This window comes from Ascaphus truei, chromosome 1, assembly GCF_040206685.1.
Source record: "Ascaphus truei isolate aAscTru1 chromosome 1, aAscTru1.hap1, whole genome shotgun sequence".
NCBI lineage: Eukaryota > Metazoa > Chordata > Amphibia > Anura > Ascaphidae > Ascaphus > Ascaphus truei.
This window is the reverse complement of record NC_134483.1, coordinates 200,792,894-200,816,272: the sequence shown is the minus strand read 5'-3', so window position 1 is coordinate 200,816,272 and position 23,379 is coordinate 200,792,894. Positions and strand designations below refer to the sequence as shown.

At 40.6% G+C, this 23,379-nt stretch overlaps 1 protein-coding gene across 1 annotated transcript in view; it reads left to right on the top strand.

Annotated features, from left to right (window-relative positions):
- The first annotated feature begins 2,337 nt into the window (after positions 1-2,337).
- SLC27A6 (solute carrier family 27 member 6) overlaps positions 2,338-23,379 on the top strand; it is a 51,637-nt gene continuing 30,595 nt past the window's right edge. The window contains exons 1-2 of the mRNA XM_075600203.1: positions 2,338-3,451; positions 15,146-15,355. Coding sequence (XP_075456318.1) covers positions 2,962-3,451; positions 15,146-15,355 — 700 coding nt within the window. The 5' untranslated portion in view covers positions 2,338-2,961. The remainder of the gene's footprint in view (positions 3,452-15,145; positions 15,356-23,379) is intronic.

Sequence of the window (23,379 nt, the reverse complement as noted above, 5' to 3'; positions counted from 1 at the left end):
AATATGGGCAGAAATACACACAGAGTATGGGGAACAGTATTTACTGGGAGGTAATAAACAATGACAACAATAGGAACAACAATAAACATATATGTATACCAACCCACGGAATATCCCCACAGTACTTGGGTGCAGGGGCACCAGTGTCCCTGTGTCCAGACCACAATGGCCTTTCCCATCCCAAGTGTGAGACAGCACTGCCCACGTGAATGTTGTCTACTTATGCGGATACCTTCCTGGGTGCTCCAGCCCCCGGGTGTAGCTGAACAACAGTCAATGGGCAGCCTGCTCCAATGACGCCTTCCGCCTCCATGTGGGGTGGTCTCCACCAGAAGCTTCCCACCATAGATAGTCTCTGAACGTAGGTGGTCTGATCCCAGACCACAAGTTACACGTCACCGAGTGGCGTAGACACTGTGTCCCTGATGCTGCACAACACAGGAAAAAGGGTCCCTAACTATGGGCTTCCCTATACAGCTGCAGGTGCCTACTGTCAGTCGTGGACTAACTGGGGCCTGCAGGGGAAAGCTGGCCTAGTCCCTAGTCCTTGGCACCTGGGACCCTAACTCCCTCTTCTGTACCTTGCTCCCAACTGACATAACTGTTCTAACTGTTCTACAGGCATACCCTGGTTTAAGGACACTCACTTTAAGTACACTCGCGAGTAAGGACATATCGCCCAATAGGCAAACTGCAGCTCACGCATGCGCCTTTCAGCACGTCCTGAACAGCAATACCGGTGCCCTACCTGTACCGGTAAGCGGGGAGACTATAGAGCCTGTTACAAATGCGTTATTTACATCAGTTATGCACGTATATGACAATTGCAGAACAGTACATGCATTAAGTGGGGGAAAAAGTAGTGCTTCACTTTAAGTACATTTTCGCTTTACATGCATGCTCCGGTCCCATTGTGTACGTTAATGCGGGGTATGCCTGTAGTTTTAAATGCAGCAGCCCTATTGGCTGTCTGACAACATGTGGTCTGCAGCCTCTGAGGCTGCTGGGACTTGTAGTTCCCAGCGGATCTATGGGTGTAATGGCCGCCACTGGCATTATACTGCGCATGCACCAGGTGTACAAAGATGGCCGCCGCAACTCTAGATACTATCTGCGCATGCGTGAGCCTTCTCTGCGCATGCGCGAGCAGCCACTTGCCTGCACTCGCGTCTTAAGGCGGTACGGTTGGCAGCAATCCCGCGCCATGACATGGGTATTCCGAGGTATACACCGCGTGATTTGTTAAAATAATGGGCTCTGCATCTGTATTGTGGTGGGTTTTGGGGTTTCTTGAGCTTGCTGGAATTGTGTGTTTTTATTAACTTTTGTTTTCAGCTGGTCTCAGCTGCTTGGAGGTAGTGGCACCTCCTCCCCAGGGTTTAAGCTCGCCCCTTCGCACTTTCCTAAGTTAGCAGGTCTTTTTCATGTTACTGGGTTTGGACAGATCCAATGTGATCATTCTCCCTCCAAATTGGAGTTAAATGAGAATTTTAATCAGGTAGTGTTAGGGCCTGCTAATGGTCATGCCTTGATGTGGCTAGCAGGCTTATAACACGTTGGCCAAAGGGTTTAACTAAATTACCCCTTTTCAAGAGAATATATAGGTATTTCACTGTATATTTTTTTCATATTGGATGTAAAAAAGTATTGGGCCTTTTTGTCTTTTGTTTTATAATTATTGTTGGTGGCAGCGTAACTGAGGTGTAGTGTGACGGTGTTTGGGGAGTTACTTATTGCTAATTTTAGTGGCCTGCGGGGAGGTGTCAGCAGCATAGTTTCACCCTGTTCACATACTGTAAACAATCCCATGCACACAGGTGTGGCCTTCCTAACAATTCTAATTACAGATCTGTTTGGAATTGCATTCAATAATCATGTGTCATTTCCCAACACTCACTTTTTACTGGAGCAGACACAAACCTAAAAATGCTTCCCATAACTTTAATCTCAGTCATTCAAAAAGCATAGTTACTTAATGCTTCTTACACCTAAGCAATTCAGAACATAAGCACTTTTACAATGAACAAACACAGATCTTAAGGCTGTGTTTTTAAACAATGTTTCAGGTGGGTAGTAATGAATAATCAGCAATCATGCAAGTCTGTTTTGTATTATACTGTAAAATGTTGAGGTGTGCTTACATGATGAAGTATCTCATTCTTGCTGTTTCATATTGAATCTACAGTAAATGCACTCTCTTAGTGGCAGTGCCTTGAATAGCATTCAGCACTTCGCCCTTTGTATGAAGCTTCCCTCCCCCAGCCTTTATTACCCACCTCCATAACACTGAGCAGCTTATCTAGAGAAGCTTTGACTTGTCAACAAGTAGGAGGTGGCTTCAAACGGTTAGGGAGGGGACATATTCCAGTGCTCATCGACTCCTTGTCCTGTCTCTTATGAGAAGAAAAAAAAAGCAATTTCGGCTGTCATCTGAAGCGTGAGTGGGAGAGTTTAACAACAAGGCAGGCTTGCTTGCAGAACATGAAATCAGGAACAAAGTGTCCCTCTTTCTATCAAGTTATGTAAAGCCCTGCGCATGCCAGAAACCCGCAGGAAGAGAGAGAGAGAGAGAGAGAAGAGGAGGAAGAAGAAGAAGAGATTGCAGGACTGAATGCACATTTATTATCACTTCTAAACACATTGCCCTGGTTACTTTGATGCTGCGGCTTACACTATATCAAAGTAGGATAATTCCTCTTGTTACAAGAAAGCTGCTCTTGGACTTTGGGATTAGTCTCTGATCCCAACTTGAGTTTGCCTTCTTAAATAGCCTAGTTAATGTAGTTTTTTTTTTTTTTTTTTTATCATTGTTTCAGTTTGATTACCTCATGTACTGTACTCGGGCAACAGTAACCTATAGCAGCTGGAATATACACCTGCCCTTGTGCATTTCCATTTACTGAATAGATATCCGGGTATCCGGGTACCTTTCCTCGAGTTTTCACTTGCCTGCTTTTCTACATGTCCCACATGGCTCTGCCATGGATAACCGGACTTGTGACGGGCTTGGCAGCCCTGCATTTCTTGCAAAGGCGATTTTTCCCTTACTTCTGGATCGACCTGAGATACTTGCTGAAAGTAATCCGCTATGGGCTTCGAATTGAGCTGTACAAGAGGACTGGCAGGATAGTGACTGTCGTGGATCGCTTTGTGCAACAAGCTCAACAAGTGCCCAACAAAGCCTTCCTCGTCTTCCAGGAGCAGGTCCACACTTACCGCGACGTGGACCGAAGGAGCAATCGGGTGGCCCAGGTGTTCCTCCGTCACTCCGCGTTAAGTAGGGGTGACACGGTGGCCATGCTTATGAGCAATGAGCCTGACTTTTTGAATGTCTGGTTTGGGATGGCGAAACTTGGCTGCAGTGTTGCATTCCTCAACTACAATCTCCGGTCCAGGTCCCTTCTGCATTGCTTTCACAGCTGCGGCGCGAAGATCCTGGTTGTGGGAGCAGGTATGATATTAACCATGCAAATCCACATTTGTCTATGTGCTCCAGCGGTTAGCTGTGTGTGTTATCTGCTTGCTGAGACTCACTTCAATGACAGTTAACGCTAGATCAGGGTGTATACCCCCAAAATGGGCGCTTACTACATCTCCCCCAGTATGGCTTTCAGGAACTAATTTTTTTTTTCTGGTGGGGGTGCTGTGTATACAAATTCGGTATAATGTATAAACCCTGGTGGGAGGAATCTGAAGGCACGCCCCACCCCTTTGTTACAGCCCCCCATTGTATGGCAGGTCTTTCATCACACAAAGTGTCATTTGGGTACATTTCTGTTAATCATTTAGGCTTCCATATTGGGACATTATCACTGGCAACTTTTGGTGTAAATCCCAATCTCGCCCCATTTGGGAATTTGAATGAAGGTTTCATATAACAATATAGGTATCACATACATTGATAGATTTTGCATCGTATCACAACAGGTGGAGGTATTGGAGATGCATAAACTTTCTTGTGCAGGAATAACACTTTGATTTTCATAATTCTCAAAATTATTAGTTGTAACTTTTTTTATGGTGTATTGTTACATTACAGTATAACATTTTCGAACATTTATAATTAATACATTAACCATATTGGCAAGATAAAATTTTCTAGGTCTTGAAGAGTAAAATATCCACCATTACCCAATTTCTCAGGGAACTCCTATCCTCCTGTGGAGCACCAAGGTTCCATTGAACAATGGTTAAATGGTAGCGCTATATGAAATAAAGTTATTATTAAAAACCTGTGCTCCATTATAGGGTTCTTCAACTAGTTCTCAAAAGGGGCCAGATGTGAAAACAGACAGAAGTAGAATCGCCCTAGGCTTATTATAACATAATTTTAGATGCATTTAAAGACTTGAAAATTATATGTCAACATTGTGCCAGCATTTATAACATATGTACCATGTACCACAGGACTCTTCAACTCGCAGGCCAAATGTGGCTCACCAAGGTCCTTGGTATGGTACTTGGACTCTCTGATCTTGCTAATTTCTCACTAGTTGTTTAGGCATCTAAGTGCATTTTTTAGCACTGAAACTCACTTGTAAGTTAAAGCAGGGGAGTGCAAACTTTTGCAGCTGCGCCCCCCTACCTTCCCTCCGCTGCTGCTCATGCCCCCTCCCTTACCTTGATGCAGCGTCAAATGATGCTGTGGGGTCAGGTGACATCACGTCGCGTGACCCGCAGCGTCATTTGACACGTGTGACATCACATGACCCCGTTGCGTCATTTGATGCCACTTTGCCATGGACACGAGTGACGCCGGCACAGTCAAGATAAGTAATAGGGCTGCAGAGGCTTCACGCGATCCCCTGGCATTTAATTTTAATGCCTCAGGGAACAGCGTGGTGCCTCTGCAGCCGCCCGTGCCTCCCCAGAAAAAATCTCACGGCCCCCCACTTTGCGCACCGCTGAGTTAAAGCAGTGTTCCCTGCAATTTTCAAGTAATTTTGAAAATTGTATCAAATACAGAAGACTTTACAATGCATCTGAGCACAGAGTTGCTATTAGAGATGGTTGGGGGTTCCTCAGTATTGGACTTAGGGTTCCTTAACTAAAAAAAAGGTTGGAAACCACCGAGTGAAGATATTGAAAATGTATCTGTTAAAATATGATAATTGTCAATGTATCTAAAATTAAGTTACCATAAGTGTGTTGCCCTTCTACTCCTAAATGTTTTCTGATGTGGTCTCATTGGAGAACTATTTGAAGAGACCTGATATATTGTACATTTACATTATCCTAACTTATTACTTAAGACTGCGAAAATAATGTTTTCGCGCCGCTACCGCCGCTGTAATGTGTGTATGTATGCGTGTGTGTGTGCGCACAATGTTAATAAATAATTTATTCTTACACAACGTATCTTTTTTAATTTTAAAAATATATAATAAATTAATTACTTACACAATCTACACACACACATATACACATATACAAACACACAGACCACTGCAAACCTGTCACTCCCGGCAGCACGGACCGTACACACAAAACATGTGCGTCACGTGCACGCACGTTCGCACAGGTGCGCACACGCACCTACTATAGAACAAGCCTAACATTAGACATACAGATTTGTGAAGAATTGCTAAATGTTGCTAATTTGTGTAATGTCTAACAGTGAAGGGGTTTTATCTCTTGCAGGACAGTTCATGTGGTTTCTTCAACTGATCATAGAGCATCTTGCATTAGAACGGGGGGGGGGGAGTACTTGTGTTTGCTAATTGCTAGCAGTACAATATCTTGTTTGGCTAATTGGTGTTTTGAGGGAGCTTTCTACAGAAACTTTAAAAAAATGTTTCTTCATATAACATGATGAGCTAATTTTATGCATGAATTATTTACAGATGTAGCAGACATTATTGCTCCCGGTAATGTGACATTGCATGCGTTAATAAAATGATACAAAGATTGTGCCAACATTGTTCGAGTTAACTGGAGTAATAATTACAAAGATACACCCTTTCCTCTGCTAAAACTCTGACACAGGCCCTCATTCTAATAATAATATCGTCTTGTATAGCGCTTAGTTTTACATAGCAATTTACAGAGATATTTTGCAGGCACAGGTCCCTGCCCCGTGGAACTTACTATCTATTTTTGTGCCTGAGGCACACGGAGATAAAATGACTTGCCCAAGTTCACAAGGAGCTGACACTGGGAATTGAACCAGGTCCCCTGCTGCAAACTCAGTGCCAGTCAGTGTCTTTACTCACTGAGCCACTCCTTCGCTCCTGTCTCGACTACTATAACCTTCTGCTGTTCGGCCTTCCTGCCTCTCACGTGTCTCCCCTACAATCTATCCTAAACACTGCTGCCAGAATCACTCTACCCTTTCCTAAATCTGTCTCGGCGTCTAACCTGCTGAAATCCCTCTGCTGGCTTCCTATAAAATCCCATATCACACACTCAATTCTCCTCTTCACTTTTAAAGCTTTGCACTCTTCTGCTCCTCCTTAAATCTCAGCCCAAATTTTGCGCTGTACACCATCCCGACCCTTGCGTTGTACTCAAGGATGTCTTCTCTCTACTCCTTTTCTTCCTATAGCCCTCTCCCGTCTTAAACCTTTTTCACTGATTGCCCCACACCTTTGAAATGCCCTTCCCCTCAATATCCGACTAGCACCCTCTCTATCCACCTTTAAGACCCACCTTAGAACAGACCTGCTTAAGGGCTGGGACCCGCCCCTTGGGGCGGGCAGTGGTGGTAAGTGGTCGCTGGCGGCGTTTGGTGCAGGAGAGGCGGGGAGCCGCCTTTTCGGATCGCCTGCCTTTCCTCTCTTCCCTCCCCCTGCCCCCCTCCAGTCACTCACATCCGCCGCTGCCTCTACTCTCGTACTCCACTTTGTGTGTGTGTGTGTGTATCAGTGTGTGTGTGTATCAGTGGCTGTGTGTGTGTGTGTGTGTGTAGCTATCAGTGTGTCTGTGTGTATCAGTGGCTGTGTGTGTGTGTGTGTGTATGTGTGTATCAGTGACTGTGTGTGTCTGTGCAAGCCAGAAGTAGCTGTGTGTCTGTGCAGGTCTGTCTGTGTGGGTGTCTGTGCGTGGTCAGTGTCTGTGTTGGTCTGTGTGTGTGTCAGTTGGTCAGTGGCTGTGTGCGTCTGTGCAGGTCAGAGAGAGAATGGGGGGGGGGGGAAATGGAGGGGTGAGAGGGAGATGGGTGGGGGAGAGAATAGAGGGGAATGACAGAATGGGGGGTGGGAAGGTAGAGAGAGAGATCTTTAGCAACATTTTAATAAAGCTTCACTAAATTCAGAAAAAGAGAGAACACAGGAGCACACCAAGGTAAGAGTAGTGTATTGTAAAACAAAAAATAAAAAGTAGTCACTTACATATAATAAAACTTTAATGAATCCCGATCTAAACGATGTCCTTCTCAGTCAGGCACCACTTGGGAGGGTGGGCAGGGGCGATATTCAGATCCCTCCAGATAACAGTCCCGCGCGCTGGGGCTGTCTCTGTAGCACTGTTCGCATCAAGCCTCCACGAGTGTAAGCGTCGTTTGGGGCAAAGTGCGCATGCGTGGGAATGAAGCCCCCCGTAGCCGTCTTGGGTGCCTGTCTGTTTGGGTACTCACGATCGGAAAAGAAACACTTGTGTGTATGCCAGCTATCAAGGTGAGTAGAAGCTGGTTACACAATTCGCGACGTATTTCGTATACCAAGTATACTTCTTCAGACGATAGCTAGGGCACCTATAGAGGGTCCTTTACATGTCCATCACATACCACCATTGGCTGTACCTGTGAGCGATTCAGCCAATCATGGCAACACTATGACGGGTGGATGAAGTTTCAAACCCTCCTCTCTGTTAACTTAAATAGATCTATAGTACTAATATATGCAGTGGTATTTATTGATCGTGATTGGATGTTACAAAGGTGAAAAAGATAAATTATTAGCAAAATTTAAATGCCAATGATATCAGATTCGGACATGTAAAGGTACATTGATAGGTAGCCCTAGTGGTCAAGTGTGATAGTAAACTAAAAAATTCATATGTAATAATATGAACAGCATCTAAAACATTGTGTAAATTACATAAAAAAACAATAATACAAAACACATAAAACAAAAATGAAAAGGGAGGGAGAGGAGAGGGGGGGAGGGAAAAAGGGGAGAAGAGGGAAAAAAAAAGGGGGGGAATAAAAGAAGAGAAGGGAAAAAAGAGTTGATAAGAAAGAAATAATAAAATCAAGAGAACATATGATACAAAATGAAAAGGAGAAAGGGGAAAAGAGGGGGGGAGAGGAGGGGGAAAGGGGGGGGGGCGAGGAAGGGGAAAAAGGGAACATCGACCCTCACAGTGAACATATCAAAAACATGTCAGACTTCAAAAATGCAAAATATAGATGTTCACCTCAAAAAGGGAGTCAGCTCTACATAATCATTTAGCCCCCCAGGATATTTCGTTTGGAGGGTGAAAATCCAAAACTGCTCCCTTCTTGCAATTTGCAGATTTTTATCACCAGCTCTAATATTGGTCTTTATATGTTCAATACCCATATATTTGACCCCTGTGGTGCTGCATTGGTGAACATCTTTGAAATGAGACAAAAGATGTGTAAGTGGTTTACCCATGGCCAGTAATTTAGGAATATTGGCAATGTTTCTTAAGTGTTCCATTACACGTATTTTAAGATGGCGTTTGGTGCGGCCTACATATTGTAGACCGCATCCACATTGTAAGATATATATGACATATGTTGTCAAACAGTCAATATAATTTTTAATCTCATATTTGAAGTCTGTTATTTTAGATTTGAAATGATCCCGTGTAAGCATTCTAGGGCAGATTTTACACTTATTGCATTTATGGTTTCCTTTTAGACCTAATATATCTCTTAGATCCTTCTTTTTCCTAGGAACACTCCCTTTAAGGAGACTAGGGACCAAGATAGTTTTGAGGTTATTTGATTTAGTGAAAACAATAGGTGGTCTTTTCGACAGAAATTTAGTCAGTATTGGGTCCATATGTAAAATGTACCAATATTTATTGAGGATATGTTTAATCTTGTTATGTGAGCTATTAAATTTTTTCTTGTTCTTATGGTTTTTGTCATTAAGCTGTACAGTCTGTGATGCAATAATTGATGAAGTGGAATTATTAATGGAAACATTCTCCAACGATTGATTGAGTGTGTTAGAATCCCCATTTGTATTGACAATTTGGTTTCTAATTTGTTTATTGGTTTGGGGTCTGATCAGTTTCTTCCTATTGATATTTAAAGCTCTATTATAGGCCGTAGTAATTATAGTGTTATCATAAGCTTTTTGTTGGAAACGTTCAAAGAGTATCTGAGATTGTACCTTGAACGTCTCAAAATCAGCACAATTGCGCCTAATGCACAAAAATTGACTGTAGGGAATATTGTTAATGTATCTCCTTTCATGTCCACTTGTTGGATGAAGAAAGGAGTTAACATTAGTGCTCTTGAAATGGGTTTTGGTAAATAATTCGTTATTGACAATATACTGTATATCTCCAAATCCAAAAATGTGACATTAATTGGGTTTAATTCGCTAGTAAAAAGGATATTAAATTTATTGTTATTTAACTGGGCAACAAAGTTAGCAAATGAGATGCTGTCACCGTCCCAAACAACAATCACATCATCGACGTATCTCCGCCACATAATTAATTGTGGCGGAGATACATCGACACCCCATATTTGTGACGACTCCCACCATATATATACAGATTAGCAAAAGATGGTGCAAAACGTGTCCCCATAGCAGTGCCACACAGTTGTAAATAAAACTCGTGTTCAAAAAGAAAATAATTGTGTTTCAAAATAAATTCAATAGAATTGTGAATAAAAATACGTTGAAGAAGTGGTAAAGTGCCATGTAGTGCTAAAAAGTGATCAATAGCATCTAAACCCCTATGATGTGGGATAGATGTATATAGTGCTTGAACGTCAAGAGTGGCTAATTGGTAAGATGATTTCCAAGTGAAATCAGTGAGAATGGTGAGAAGAGATGTGGTGTCAAGTAAATGTGATGGTAATAGTGGTACTAGTGGTTGTAAAAAAGAATCTACATATGATGAAAGATTGGCAGTGAGTGAATTGATCCTGAAATAATAGGACGCCCCGGAGGATTAGTGAGTGATTTATGTATCTTAGGTAAGTGATACATAATTGGGATGGTGTGGGTCATACAACACAAATAATCAAATTCATGCTTGGTGAGAACGTTAGACTGATAAGCAGATTTAAGCATCTCATTAAGGTCTAGTTTAAATTGGGCTGTAGGATCTTTAGGTAGTTTGCAGTAGGATGTAGTATCTGACAGTAATCTACTAGCCTCCAAGCAGTAGTCTGTTCTATTTTGGAGTATAATACCCCCACCCTTATCTGCTTCACGTACAATTATGTTTTGATCTAATTGTAGTGTTTTCAACATTTGTTTTTCCTGAGCCGTTAGATTAGTATTTTGACTCATTTGACTTGCCTTAGATCGACCAAGATTTTGAAATTCCTTTTCAACTAGTCTATTGAAAATGTCAATATACTGTCCCCTCGAATGGTAAGAATGGAAGATGGAGTTGGGTTTGAACAATGAATGTTGAATAGACATATCGTCTATGGTGCTAGTGGAACCCTCATCCATCAGGGACATTAAATCCACTAAATGCGTTTGCTCACTGGTAGACAGTGTATTGACAATGGGATTGACAGTGTTTGGTGTTAACGATGGATTCCCCTGGTCTGTAATGAAATGTCTACTAAGAGAACTTCTGGAGATCTATATAAAGATTAAAATTGTTAACTCTACGTGTTGGGGCAAATGAAAGACCTTTACCTAAAACATTCATCAATGTATGGTCTATGCGGAAATTGGATAGATTGAAGATGCCCTTTGATCTTAGTGTTGGGTCATCTGGATAAGTTTGGGCTGTTTTCGCTATGTTATTGGGTGGTATTTTTGGGAACTATCTGGCAACACTGCTCCCCACAATGCAGCGCGTGCTCCACGGGAAACCAAAATGGCGAAGGACTGCAACTGAACCAGGCAGTTTGCGCGTTCCATGTAAGGTTTTGGAGCCTCCTCTCGCCCTCTCACCGGCTGCGGGCAGCAACAGCAACAGCAACAGCAAGAGGAGTTCCCGGCGCTGTTTCCTGGGGGGGTGGTTCATTTTTTTATGAGGCACTCCGCACCACTGCAGTGACTGAATGAGGTGAGCGCGGTGCTGCCGGTGCCAAGCCACCAACTGCGCACTGCAACTGTTTGGTATGTATATACAACTTTGTTTTCACTTTGGGCGCCATGGAAAAATCCTGATCGCCTTTGGGAGCCTTGAACCGAAAAAGTTTGGGAACCACTGGTATAGCCTATTCAGTAGTGTAGGCTATCGGGTGTCTTCTGGCATCAAACTGTTTCCTATGGAATAGCACCGTTAAGTAAACATGGGCCAATATGTACTTAAATATCCTGTATTTGAATCATTTTTTTCTGAAGAGTTTTGCATTAAATACTGCTTTTGCCATCTCCTCACTGTCCTCGGGGAATTTTGATAATTGGTATGTAATGAGTGTATTTGGGTGAGGCTACAATATAAGAATGTATTTATCTGGGAGGGGGGGTGGGGCTGCAGTATCCCTTCCATTCCCCACACAAGGATATTTTCTCTGTGAGTTATTTAGGAGTGATCAATCAGGTTGCATAGGGGGCTGTGGATCAAGGCACAAGTGGCAGAATTCTGGGGCAATAAAACTGCATGCGATGTACTGTAGCAAATAAAAAATCCTATTGATTTTTAGATCCACATTTGCTCCAATTTTGCCTTGACACACACCTCATATTCAGTAAGCTGTTATAGGTGGAACCGTGCCCCAACACTCAAACCAGTCCAATCTACCTTGCACCAAACACTGTTTCCCTACAATAGCCCCCCATACACAAATCTTTTTTTTGCGGGGTTGGCAGGCACGTCACATCATTCTTCTCTCCAGCCAACAGCAGCATCCTGTTTTTCCCATCTGATAGCAAATGAAATGATCATGTGGCTCAACCATGTAGTATCATCTAATGCATCACATTGTGTGTGTACTTTCTGTACTAACGGGGGACAAAATAAACCACACTCCTCCTGCCATCTGTGGCCAGCAATATAATCAGTTTGGTGAAATACTGTAATACAAAATCTTAAATGAGTAAATACTGTTTTGTTTTGTTTTAACACCATTTTCTATTTCCATTTCGGTGCTGCAGTAGATGTACTTTCTGTGCTCTTAACAATAGTTACCTTTTAATCATTGTATGTATGTATGTATGTCACAACTCGAGAAAGGAAGAGTAGAGGCTCCATGATTTTATAAATGCGATAATTTATTGAAGCCAAATAAAGTGTCCAACGTTTCGGCTGTCAAGCAGCCTTTGTCAAGAAGTGGCATGTGTCTGGACCATAAGGGTCCTCTCTATATAGTCACTGCAATAAATAACAGACCAGGTGATTATAACTCATAGTCCAGGTGAATCCCATAATCCGTGACAGGTGTCTTGAATCATCTCCTCAGTACAAATATGCATGTAATTTTGCCTGCTTGCTCCCGGCTTTCTTCAGACTGGTGTATGAGGGAAGAGTGCAAGTCTTGTCCCAGGCACATCCTTCTGGGCAGCTTGATTCCCCATGGCTCATCTTGTTCATGGCTACAAAGTCCTGTAGCTCCCAGGTACACCCTTCTGGGAAGTCCCCACAGCCTCTTAACCTGTCTCTGCAGGTTCTGGAACAGGTAGCCTCTGTGGCATTCCAGCAGGCTCTCAGGGCGTCCCCCTGAGAAGCATGACCCTGCAGGATCTGGAAGCACTGAATGTACTGTATTTAAGTTCCTGCCTTTTTAAAGAGCTTAAGATCTAATTGCCTACAGCCTAGCAGCTGGGGTGTGGAGAGAGGGAGAGAGATCCTAATACTCAAACTTATTGACAAGAATACAATGTTAAAAATAAAATCACAGGGCTAGAATGTGCACATTCATTCGCAAAGTACATACACATCACTGATACCTGATACCAAGTGATGATAATTCATTATAGAATAAAACCAAAAACATTTCAGTCCTCCATAGCAAGAGAAATGAATTCTCCCCCCGTAAATAACTTAAATTAGGAAGAATAGGTCCAATGGATATTAAGTCCAATATAGCTACCCCTCGATTACAGGGGAATAATTAAAAACGTACAGTTCATTAATGAGTTGTTGGTATTAAAGCTCCTGCAGTAGGTCCATTACTATCTTGATGATACAAGGTAATAGTCCCCGTGCTTACCAGCGTTTCATAATGGAGCAGCAAATTTTACAGGTGCTGCAGTTTTTCTGTGGGTAGTTCTCTGAATGACTCAGTAATTCAAAAAGTGGTATAACCGTTGTAAGGTATTCCCACGCTAGCCAGTGTATTTCTAGGGGACCAATTACCAGGTAACACAATAATGTTCAATAACTCTTCACAGGTCTCAGTCTGAAGTATCCCCATGCTAACCGGTAACTTCCCAGGGGTTAGTGCTTGGAAGCTCCTGTCTGTGATTGGTGCTGATTACACACTTCTCCCAATATCATTGAATCTCCCAGTATAGCAGATAGTACATGACTCACACAAATCTTCAAGTTTGGATCAGCAGGACCTGGCTAAAGGTTGATGTGATTTGTGTTTTGTAATATCACCTCTCAGGTAGGAGTACTGAAGTTAACCCCTAATTTCAATACTCCTACCGTTTTTAACATTGTATTCGTGTCAATAAATTCGAGTATTTGGAGCAAGCACTCCTTTTCTTCTCTAAATACCCTACATTTGGATTTGGTCATCCATAGAAGCAGCAAATTATTAATTCCATCCTGTTATATTTATTAAAATCTGGACAATTGCCAGTATCCTGAAAATTGTATTTGTCAACAGATCACATTTTAAATGGTAAAACATTCAAATTCAAGATCTAGCGCTGATTTTCTTCCTTTTTTTTGTATCTGCGTAACTAGTGGCATAATTACACTTCAAAAATATTAATCGGGATATCCGTTTTGGTTTAAGAAACTCAACAACAAAATATTTTAAAACATTGGGGCTTATGCAGAGAGGAACGTTAAAAAAGTTTAAAATGGCTGTAAAATAGCCACAGATTTGCCGTTAGTGAAGGTGTTATGCAGAGAACGTCGTTAACTAATTTCGGCAAAAAACTTCAAATTGCCAACTTTTCCTGGCTATTTCAAACTCGCCATACTAATGCACATGTTGGCGTGTTCCAGCGATTCGGAGCTTCTGGAATACCACGCTATATTAGCATGGCGAGTTTCAGGTTCTCGCCACGAGTTTGGCGAGTTTTACAGCTCTGAAAAATTTTCTGAGCACTTTTAAAAATCGCGCCATTTTCTCCCGAGTTTAAGGATTTCTGGCTAGTTTTTTCGCCAGAAGATGGCGCTATTTCCTTATCTATGCTCTCTGCATGAGCCCCATTATTTGATATCTGTATTCTCTGCTGCAAAGAAAGCACTAGTTGTGTTGATGGAGACAACAGACATTTTTTTTGCTACATTAACATTTTTCAATATATGCTGTGAAGCCACTTCCCTTTGTCTATGGAAGGTTGAGCATTATGACACGGAGAAGCGATTTAAGAGTATATTTTAATAGGGGCTTGAGAATACCAAAGCAGATGCTGGCAGCGTGGACATTCTGCAACTCGTATCATTGAGAAGTGCAGTACTTCACCGAATGCTAACTGAGCACACTTGTTTCTATTGCATAGAAATCCTGAAGTTTTCTCTAGCGGGTATTCACCTTTTTATTGTGAACATAATAATAATAATAGTATTATTTATTATAATTATAATAATAATTATTATTATTATCTTTTATATGCATGGGGCAAACATATTCCACAGCGCAGTACAATGTGTGAGGGAGGACAATAACATTGTACGGCAAGAGAGTACATATATGTTAAGACAAACTGAGATAATAGACAGGAGGTCCCTGCCCCATGGAGCTTACAATCTAGAAGCTGTTTCACTGGTCAAAAATAAACTCAGAATTAACTGATCAAAATAGACTTATTGTTATCATCAGGATCTCCGCTGTGTTTGCTGCTTTTCTTGTCGTTTGTCATTAATGCATAAACTCCAAAACTACAGCATAGCTTTTCTGTGTTACCAGATATGCTTGAAACACTGGAGGAGATCCTTCCCAACCTGCGAGAAGATAATATCAGTGTCTGGGTAATGGCAAAAGAAACTTCTCTCCAAGGGGTAAATACTATAATGGACAAGCTGGAAACAGCAAGTGACGAGGCGGTAGCACATCACCTGCGCTTTGTCAAGAGCATCAATTCTGCAACTCTCTACATTTTCACCTCTGGAACCACAGGTAATACAACTTTATGCACTCAAGATGCATCTCTACATCTTACTGAAGAAGTACTGTATATGAAATTAATTCATTCAAGTAATAGCTCCTACCGCTCTGCCTTTATTTATGAAATTCACTAAATGAGCAATCGCCAACTGTTGACATAAGGAGGTGTTTTATGCTCTAATAAAAGGCCATGTAAACCTATAAATGAGCAAAACGTGAAATCCTATGTGTTTTTTTTTTTAAATGTATTTAAAATCCATTGTGTAGTATTAGATTCATACTTTTGGCATTTTGTTTTTTAAATTCAACTCTTAATGCCATTTTTAATTATTTTTAAAGCATCTTTTTATTTCTATAGCAGCAGGTTTTAGCCCACCTCCCAATCAGTGCCAGATCTTTGCAGCACTTTCTTGTTTGGGATAATTTGTTGCCTATATTCCAAGTAGTTTGAGCTGTAAACTGTAACAATAGATAATGTTACCTTAGTAATGTGAGGATACATTGTAGCAGTTGAGTTGCACCAACTGAACTATTTGTTGAAACTGATAGGCAGCCATATAGCAAACCCTGGGAAGCATGATCTTTACTGATCGATCAAGGGAGAAAGAATAGATTGGCAACTTGGATAATTTGTTTTCAATAAAAGTAATCAAAGGCTGTGTGTGTATATATATGTGTGTATATATATATATATATATATATATAAAAAGCAAAAAGAACAAAGCTGCGCCTCTGCTAATGGTTTAACTAATATACAATGGAACTAGCTGGATCGGTTCAACACTGTATAAAGGGTTTGTGCTAATTATATGAAATAACTAACATGAAAATAAAAATAAAAATGTAAATACAGATAAAATGTGAAAAAAAACGAACATAGCAATAGATAATTTGTTTTCAATAAAAGTAATCAAAGGCTGTGTGTGTATATATATATATACAGTGGTCGACAAATCACCAAAAAATCTACTCGCCACACAAAAAAATCTACTCGACACCTAGTACCAAATGTGTGCTGCTTGTGCCAATAGGAGCTCGCCACGATGTTAAATCCACTCGCCTGGGGCGAGCAAATGTATAGGTTTGTCAAACACATATATATATATACAGTGGTTGACAAATCACCAAAAAATCTACTCGCCACACAAAAAAATCTACTCGCCACCTAGTACCAAACGTGTGCTGCTTGGGCCAATATTTACTCGCCCGGGGGTTAAATCCACTCGCCCGGGGCGAGCAAATGTATAGGTTTGTCGAACACTGTATATATATATATATATATATATATATATATATATATATATATATATATATATAACAAAAAGCAGCCAGCACTCCAAGCAACAAATGTAAAGTCAATGTGCATGCTCCATAGAAATCAATATAGAAACCCTGTCAACCCATAGTGTGCTGTTTTGTCACTGCTAATACATGTCTTTTTGCTATATCTGAGTGTTGCTGCTTTTGTGCCTTCTCTTATGGGAAGACAGGGTATATATATATATATATATATATATATATATATATATAGATATAGATATAGATATAGATATAGATATAGATGTAGATGTAGATATCTATATATATATATATATATATATGTTATTATTATTTTTTAAGTGCTGTGCGGACTGTCTCTTAGCTGCTTAGTTACACTGACTGAAGCAGCCATTATATTAGGTACACAATCAGGATTTTGCCAGATTTATAACAGGGGCACCAAACAATTGCCAGCTTACGTAAAACATGTACAGTAGTTTTATATATTGTCCCATGCTTAAAATATACAAAGAAGAAAAAAAGGGGGAATATAGTATTGCTGCTTTAAAACATGGGGCACAGAAGAGGTGTGACAGGATCAATAGGACCAGGAGCAGCTGCAAGAGGGGTTGTAACAGTCAGGGTCCTGCTGGCATCTATTGTAACACACCGGCATTTACATTTTTTTAAATCAAAATTAAAACCACAGCTACTTGTACACTTGCATACATTGTGACCACAGTTTTTAGATGCACCTTAGAGTAGGACAATGGATAGGAATATTATAGTTCACTTTTAGAGTCACTGACTAAAATACGAGGATATTGCATTTTTAATTGCTGGAGTTCTACTGTAATGCTTTGTCTCCCGCAAGGTTAGAAATGCATTAGGAAATGTGTTTACTCCACAAATTATAGTTAATTCTATCTATGTGATACTTTAACATGAGACACCAGTACCCATGACTAAGCTTGCAATGCCAAAGGATGCTCAGTTCAGTATAGAAGGTAAGTAATTCCATGCTTCAAGTAAAGGTTAATGGCCACCCCTCCCTCTTTCCCATATAACCCCTCCATTCCCCCTGTCCATGTCCATGCTGAGCTCCAGCGCTACCACTAATAATCACAGGCATTTCATCACCCCCGGTGGCACACAGAGAGGTATAATAGTGGCGCTCTGCCAGCGGCGATGAGGTAAATATTGTGCTGCTTGTGACTGGCAGAAGTAGTGCCAGAGCTCAGCTCTGACGTACATAAATTGAACAGGGAGCCACATGGCCTGGTGCCTAAATGTGTATGTGGAGGCAGGTGGGTCATGCGAGCAATGGCTGCTGAACGCACAGATTAAAAGGAGATTGAGGGGCAAATTTTGCACAACTGTGCACCAAGTATAGGGCAAGCCATATGTAACAAAGTTTAGACTTCAGAATTCCAACTTTATGTTGGCCCATTGTTACGTGGTTACATCGTTGAATAGTAGATGAGGTTGAAAAAAGAGCCGTTCATTGAGTTCAACCTATGCTAAATTTAGACGACAGATACTTATACTATATTTGTACGTACAGTATATTGATCTAATTTAGCTAACATCTCCTTATAAATCAGATTTTCTATCTCCTTTATTAATTTGCATGTTTTCTAGTTCCATTATGTATTTTTAATGGAGTGGTGCCCAAAACTGTACTTGATATTCATGGTCTTGCTACTGCTTTATACAGTGACATAATTGTGCTCATTTCCGTTCCCTCCATACCCCGTTTAATGCAAGATAAGATCTTGTTTGCCTTTGCAGTTACTGCATGACTTTGGGCACTATTGCTAAGCCTGCTGTTTACAAGCACTCCTAAGTCCTCCATCAAGGATCAACCTAATTTTGCCCCATTTAATTTGTAAGTTGACTGTTTATTCTTGTTTCCCAAATGCATAATCTTACATTTATCTGTATTAAACCTCATCTGCCATTTAACTGTATTTGGGAGGGTTGCGGTATAAGTATGTATTTGGGTAGATAGTGTTGCATGTATTTGGGGGGTTGTTTTGCATGTATGTATGTGTTTGGGAGGAGGTATTGTATTAAGGGTGTGTGTGTTTTTGTGTGTGTGTGTGGGGGGGGGAGGAATGAGGGAACGACTGTGATGTAAATACTAGATCTGTACCAGTCATATCTGTTTTTAAGGGTACTGGAAATCCTCCCAGGGGAGGTGTAGATGCCGCACAGCCGTGGAGTAAGAACTTCAGAGAAGGCTGATCAGTGATTCATAAAAAACTTTAATGAAACAAAGTGCAAACGGATCCTCTTGACGCGTTTCGGCCCGTCAGGCCTTTGTCAAAAGAGTGATCCGTTTGTAACAGCATGATGTATATATAGCCAGTGCAAGTTACAACACCTGTGAACAAGCCCCAAACAAATGGGTAACAGGTGTAACCCCCTAACACAGCAAATAATAATCATCAAATTAAAAACAGTGCTGTAATGAAATTGACCAATCTTATCATTGGATAGGAAAACATATACAGATAATTAAACATAATATGCTAAACCAAAATCTCTGATGAATTGGTCAAAAAAAACTAAAAACATGTGAGTTAAAAGAAAAGAAAATGCACAAATGTAAATAAAGTTTATAATGAAATACAACATTAATTCTATGAGGTCTACCGGACTAGCAAGATAAAGTTTCACCAAAGATAGTAGAAAGAGCTATCAGTCACAAATCACTTGATATTAAATCTGTGTGTAATAATGCTTTGAATGATAAAACAATAAAGAAACAGCATATGATAAAGCATGTTGGACCATGTGAAAAAAGGGAAGTGAAGCAAGAAATTAAGAGGAACAGTGGGGGAAAAGGGGGAGTGAGAAGGGGAGAGAAAGCGAAAAGGAAAAGAAAAAAAAAAAATTAAGAGGAACAGTGGGGGAAAAGGGGGAGTGAGAAGGGGAAAGAAAGAGAAAGCGTAAAGGGAAGAAAAAGGAGGAAAAGAAGGGGAAGGAGAGACAGGACCGGGCGGGGGGAAGAAAAAGAGGGGGAGAAAGAGCGGAAAGAAAGGGTGAAGAACAGAGAAAGGGGGTTGGGGAGAGAAGGGAGGGGGGGGAAAGAGGAGAGGGGGGCAGAAGAAAGATGGGGGGGAAAGAACAAGGAGGAAAGAGAAAAACAATAAAACAATATACATAATGCAGTGATAAGCATTCATTAATCACCAAGAAAATGTTTTAGCTCCCATTCAACATTGAGTCCGTGAGGCTGTAATGTATTCATGGAAAATATCCATGACATCTCTTTTTTATTCAATCTGTTCAATCTATCGCCTCCTCTAATGTAAGAGGGGACGTGTTCAACCCCAAAGAATGAGAAATTCTTGAGTCCACCAAGTGGACATTGTACAAAATGTTTTGATAGTGGATGTAATAAATCTTTTTTATTTATTAATCTAACATGTTCTGAGATACGAATATATAAAGATCTAATGGTTCTTCCCACATATTTCTGTTGACATCCACATGTGATAACATAAACAATGTAGCTTGTTTGACAATTAATAAATGTGTTGATTCTATATTTGCTGTTTGGAAACAGTGTGTGTACTCTTTTTGTTGATGTAGCAAATTTACAACATTTACAAAATCCACATCTGAAAAAACCTTTAGGTATGTTGCTAATTCGAGGTTGGCTTGGAGATTTGTACATGCTTCTCGAAATGGATGAGGCTAATGTATTGGCCCTTCTGAAAGCAAATTTGGGACCATGTGTTGTAAACACATCTAGATCTAAAGAAAAACACAGACATAACTATAAAAAATGCCGATAAGGGGGGAGCAATAGTTGTCCAGTCATCCACTAAATACCGGGACGAGGCTCTAAGATTGTTGAGCAATGAAGAGTTTTATACTACACTCAACACAGACCCAACTAAAAGGTTTTTGGGGGAGCTCCAAGATCTTTTAGAACTTGGTGACACCTTATATGTCTTATCAAACAAAGAGAGGCAATATCTGGCATGTGATTCTCCTATTATTCCCATATTCCACCATCTCCCAAAGATCCATAAGTCACTGGAGAACCCCCCGGGGCGGCCCATTGTCTCCAGTATTGGATCTTTGGGAGATGGTGTTTCACGTTATGTGGACAAATTCCTCCAGCCCATTGTAAAAACCTTACCTTCGTTCATTGAAGACACTACAGCGTTGTTGATTTCATTGGAGGATGTGTCTTGGAAGGAGGGATACCGATGGGTCACCATGGACGTCACATCATTGTACACTATTATTGAACACGAGCACGGCCTAAGGGCCATTAATCACTATTTGCAACTCTCTACACTTTCTATAGCACAGATCACGTTTATCACTGATTCCATTCTTTTTTTACTCACTCACAATTATTTCCTTTTTGATTCACGATTTTTTTCTTCAAAAACAGGGCACAGCTATGGGGACATCTTTTGCACCCTCATATGCTAATCTTTTCATGGGTTTATGGGAATCTATTAATATCTATGGTAGCACTAATTTGTTTCGTTCCAATATCATCTTTTACAAACGTTTTATTGATGATTTGATTTTCATTTGGGAGGGTGATCTTAACAGTCTTCACACGTTCATACAAACTCTGAATAATAATAATATAAATCTTCACTTCACATTTCAAACCGACACTGTTAATATCAATTACCTTGATGTGACCATCCATGGTGATCCCATGACGGGTATACAAACTGATATATATACAAAACCACATGCCAGAAATTCATATCTTCATGCCAAAAGTAGCCATCCTAAGGCATTGATACGTGGGATCCCTAAGGGACAATTCTTGCGTTATAAACGTCTCTGCTCAGACCCAGAAACCTTTTTGAAACATTCCAAGACATTAAGTACCAAATTCTTGTCCAGGGGATATAATAAAGTTGATGTAGATGTGGCCCTTCTGAATGCTAAAACTGTGGACCGTGTTGACCTATTAAAAAAGAAAGCTAAAGATAAACAAATAAACTTTCAGGACACTCCATTGTTTATCACAAAATTCAGTAAACAGGCGTCACAAATCAGACAGATAGTGTCCAAACACTGGAACATACTAAAATTGGATAAAGATCTAGATGTGTTTACAACACATGGTCCCAAATTTGTTTTCAGAAGGGCCAATACATTAGCCTCATCCATTTCGAGAAGCATGTAAAAATCTCCAAGCCAACCTCGAATTAGCAACATACCTAAAGGTTTTTTCAGATGTGGATTTTGTAAATGTTGTAAATTTGCTACATCAACAAAAAGAGTACACACACTGTTTCCAAACAGCAAATATAGAATCAACACATTTATTAATTGTCAAACAAGCTACATTGTTTATGTTATCACATGTGGATGTCAACAGAAATATGTGGGAAGAACCATTAGATCTTTATATATTCGTATCTCAGAACATGTTAGATTAATAAATAAAAAAGATTTATTACATCCACTATCAAAACATTTTGTACAATGTCCACTTGGTGGACTCAAGAATTTCTCATTCTTTGGGGTTGAACACGTCCCCTCTTACATTAGAGGAGGCGATAGATTGAACAGATTGAATAAAAAAGAGATGTCATGGATATTTTCCATGAATACATTACAGCCTCACGGACTCAATGTTGAATGGGAGCTAAAACATTTTCTTGGTGATTAATGAATGCTTATCACTGCATTATGTATATTGTTTTATTGTTTTTCTCTTTCCTCCTTGTTCTTTCCCCCCCATCTTTCTTCTGCCCCCCTCTCCTCTTTCCCCCCCCCCCTCCCTTCTCTCCCCAACCCCCTTTCTCTGTTCTTCACCCTTTCTTTCCGCTCTTTCTCCCCCTCTTTTTCTTCCCCCCGCCCGGTCCTGTCTCTCCTTCCCCTTCTTTTCCTCCTTTTTCTTCCCTTTACGCTTTCTCTTTCTTTCCCCTTCTCACTCCCCCTTTTCCCCCACTGTTCCTCTTAATTTCTTGCTTCACTTCCCTTTTTTCACATGGTCCAACATGCTTTATCATATGCTGTTTCTTTATTGTTTTATCATTCAAAGCATTATTACACACAGATTTAATATCAAGTGATTTGTGACTGATAGCTCTTTCTACTATCTTTGGTGAAACTTTATCTTGCTAGTCCGGTAGACCTCATAGAATTAATGTTGTATTTCATTATAAACTTTATTTACATTTGTGCATTTTCTTTTCTTTTAACTCACATGTTTTTAGTTTTTTTTGACCAATTCATCAGAGATTTTGGTTTAGCATATTATGTTTAATTATCTGTATATGTTTTCCTATCCAATGATAAGATTGGTCAATTTCATTACAGCACTGTTTTTAATTTGATGATTATTATTTGCTGTGTTAGGGGTTACACCTGTTACCCATTTGTTTGGGGCTTGTTTACAGGTGTTGTAACTTGCACTTGCTATATATACATCATGCTGTTACAAACGGATCACTCTTTTGACAAAGGCCTGACGGGCCAAAACGCGTCAAGAGGATCCGTTTGCACTTTGTTTCATTAAAGTTTTTTATGAATCACTGATCAGCCTTCTCTGAAGTTCTTACTCCACGGCTGTGCGGCATCTACACCTCCCCTGGGAGGATTTCCAGTACTCCAGTGCCTGCTGCCTGCATGCCGGGCTGCGTCTGGTGCACCTGCGTCCCCCTGCTACACCCGGATACACCGGCACTGCCGTCGGTCAGGTGACCACCCACCGCGATCGAGCGGATGTAGGGTTGGCGGCAGAAGAAAGTGCTGGCGGGCAGAGAGGATCAAGTCGT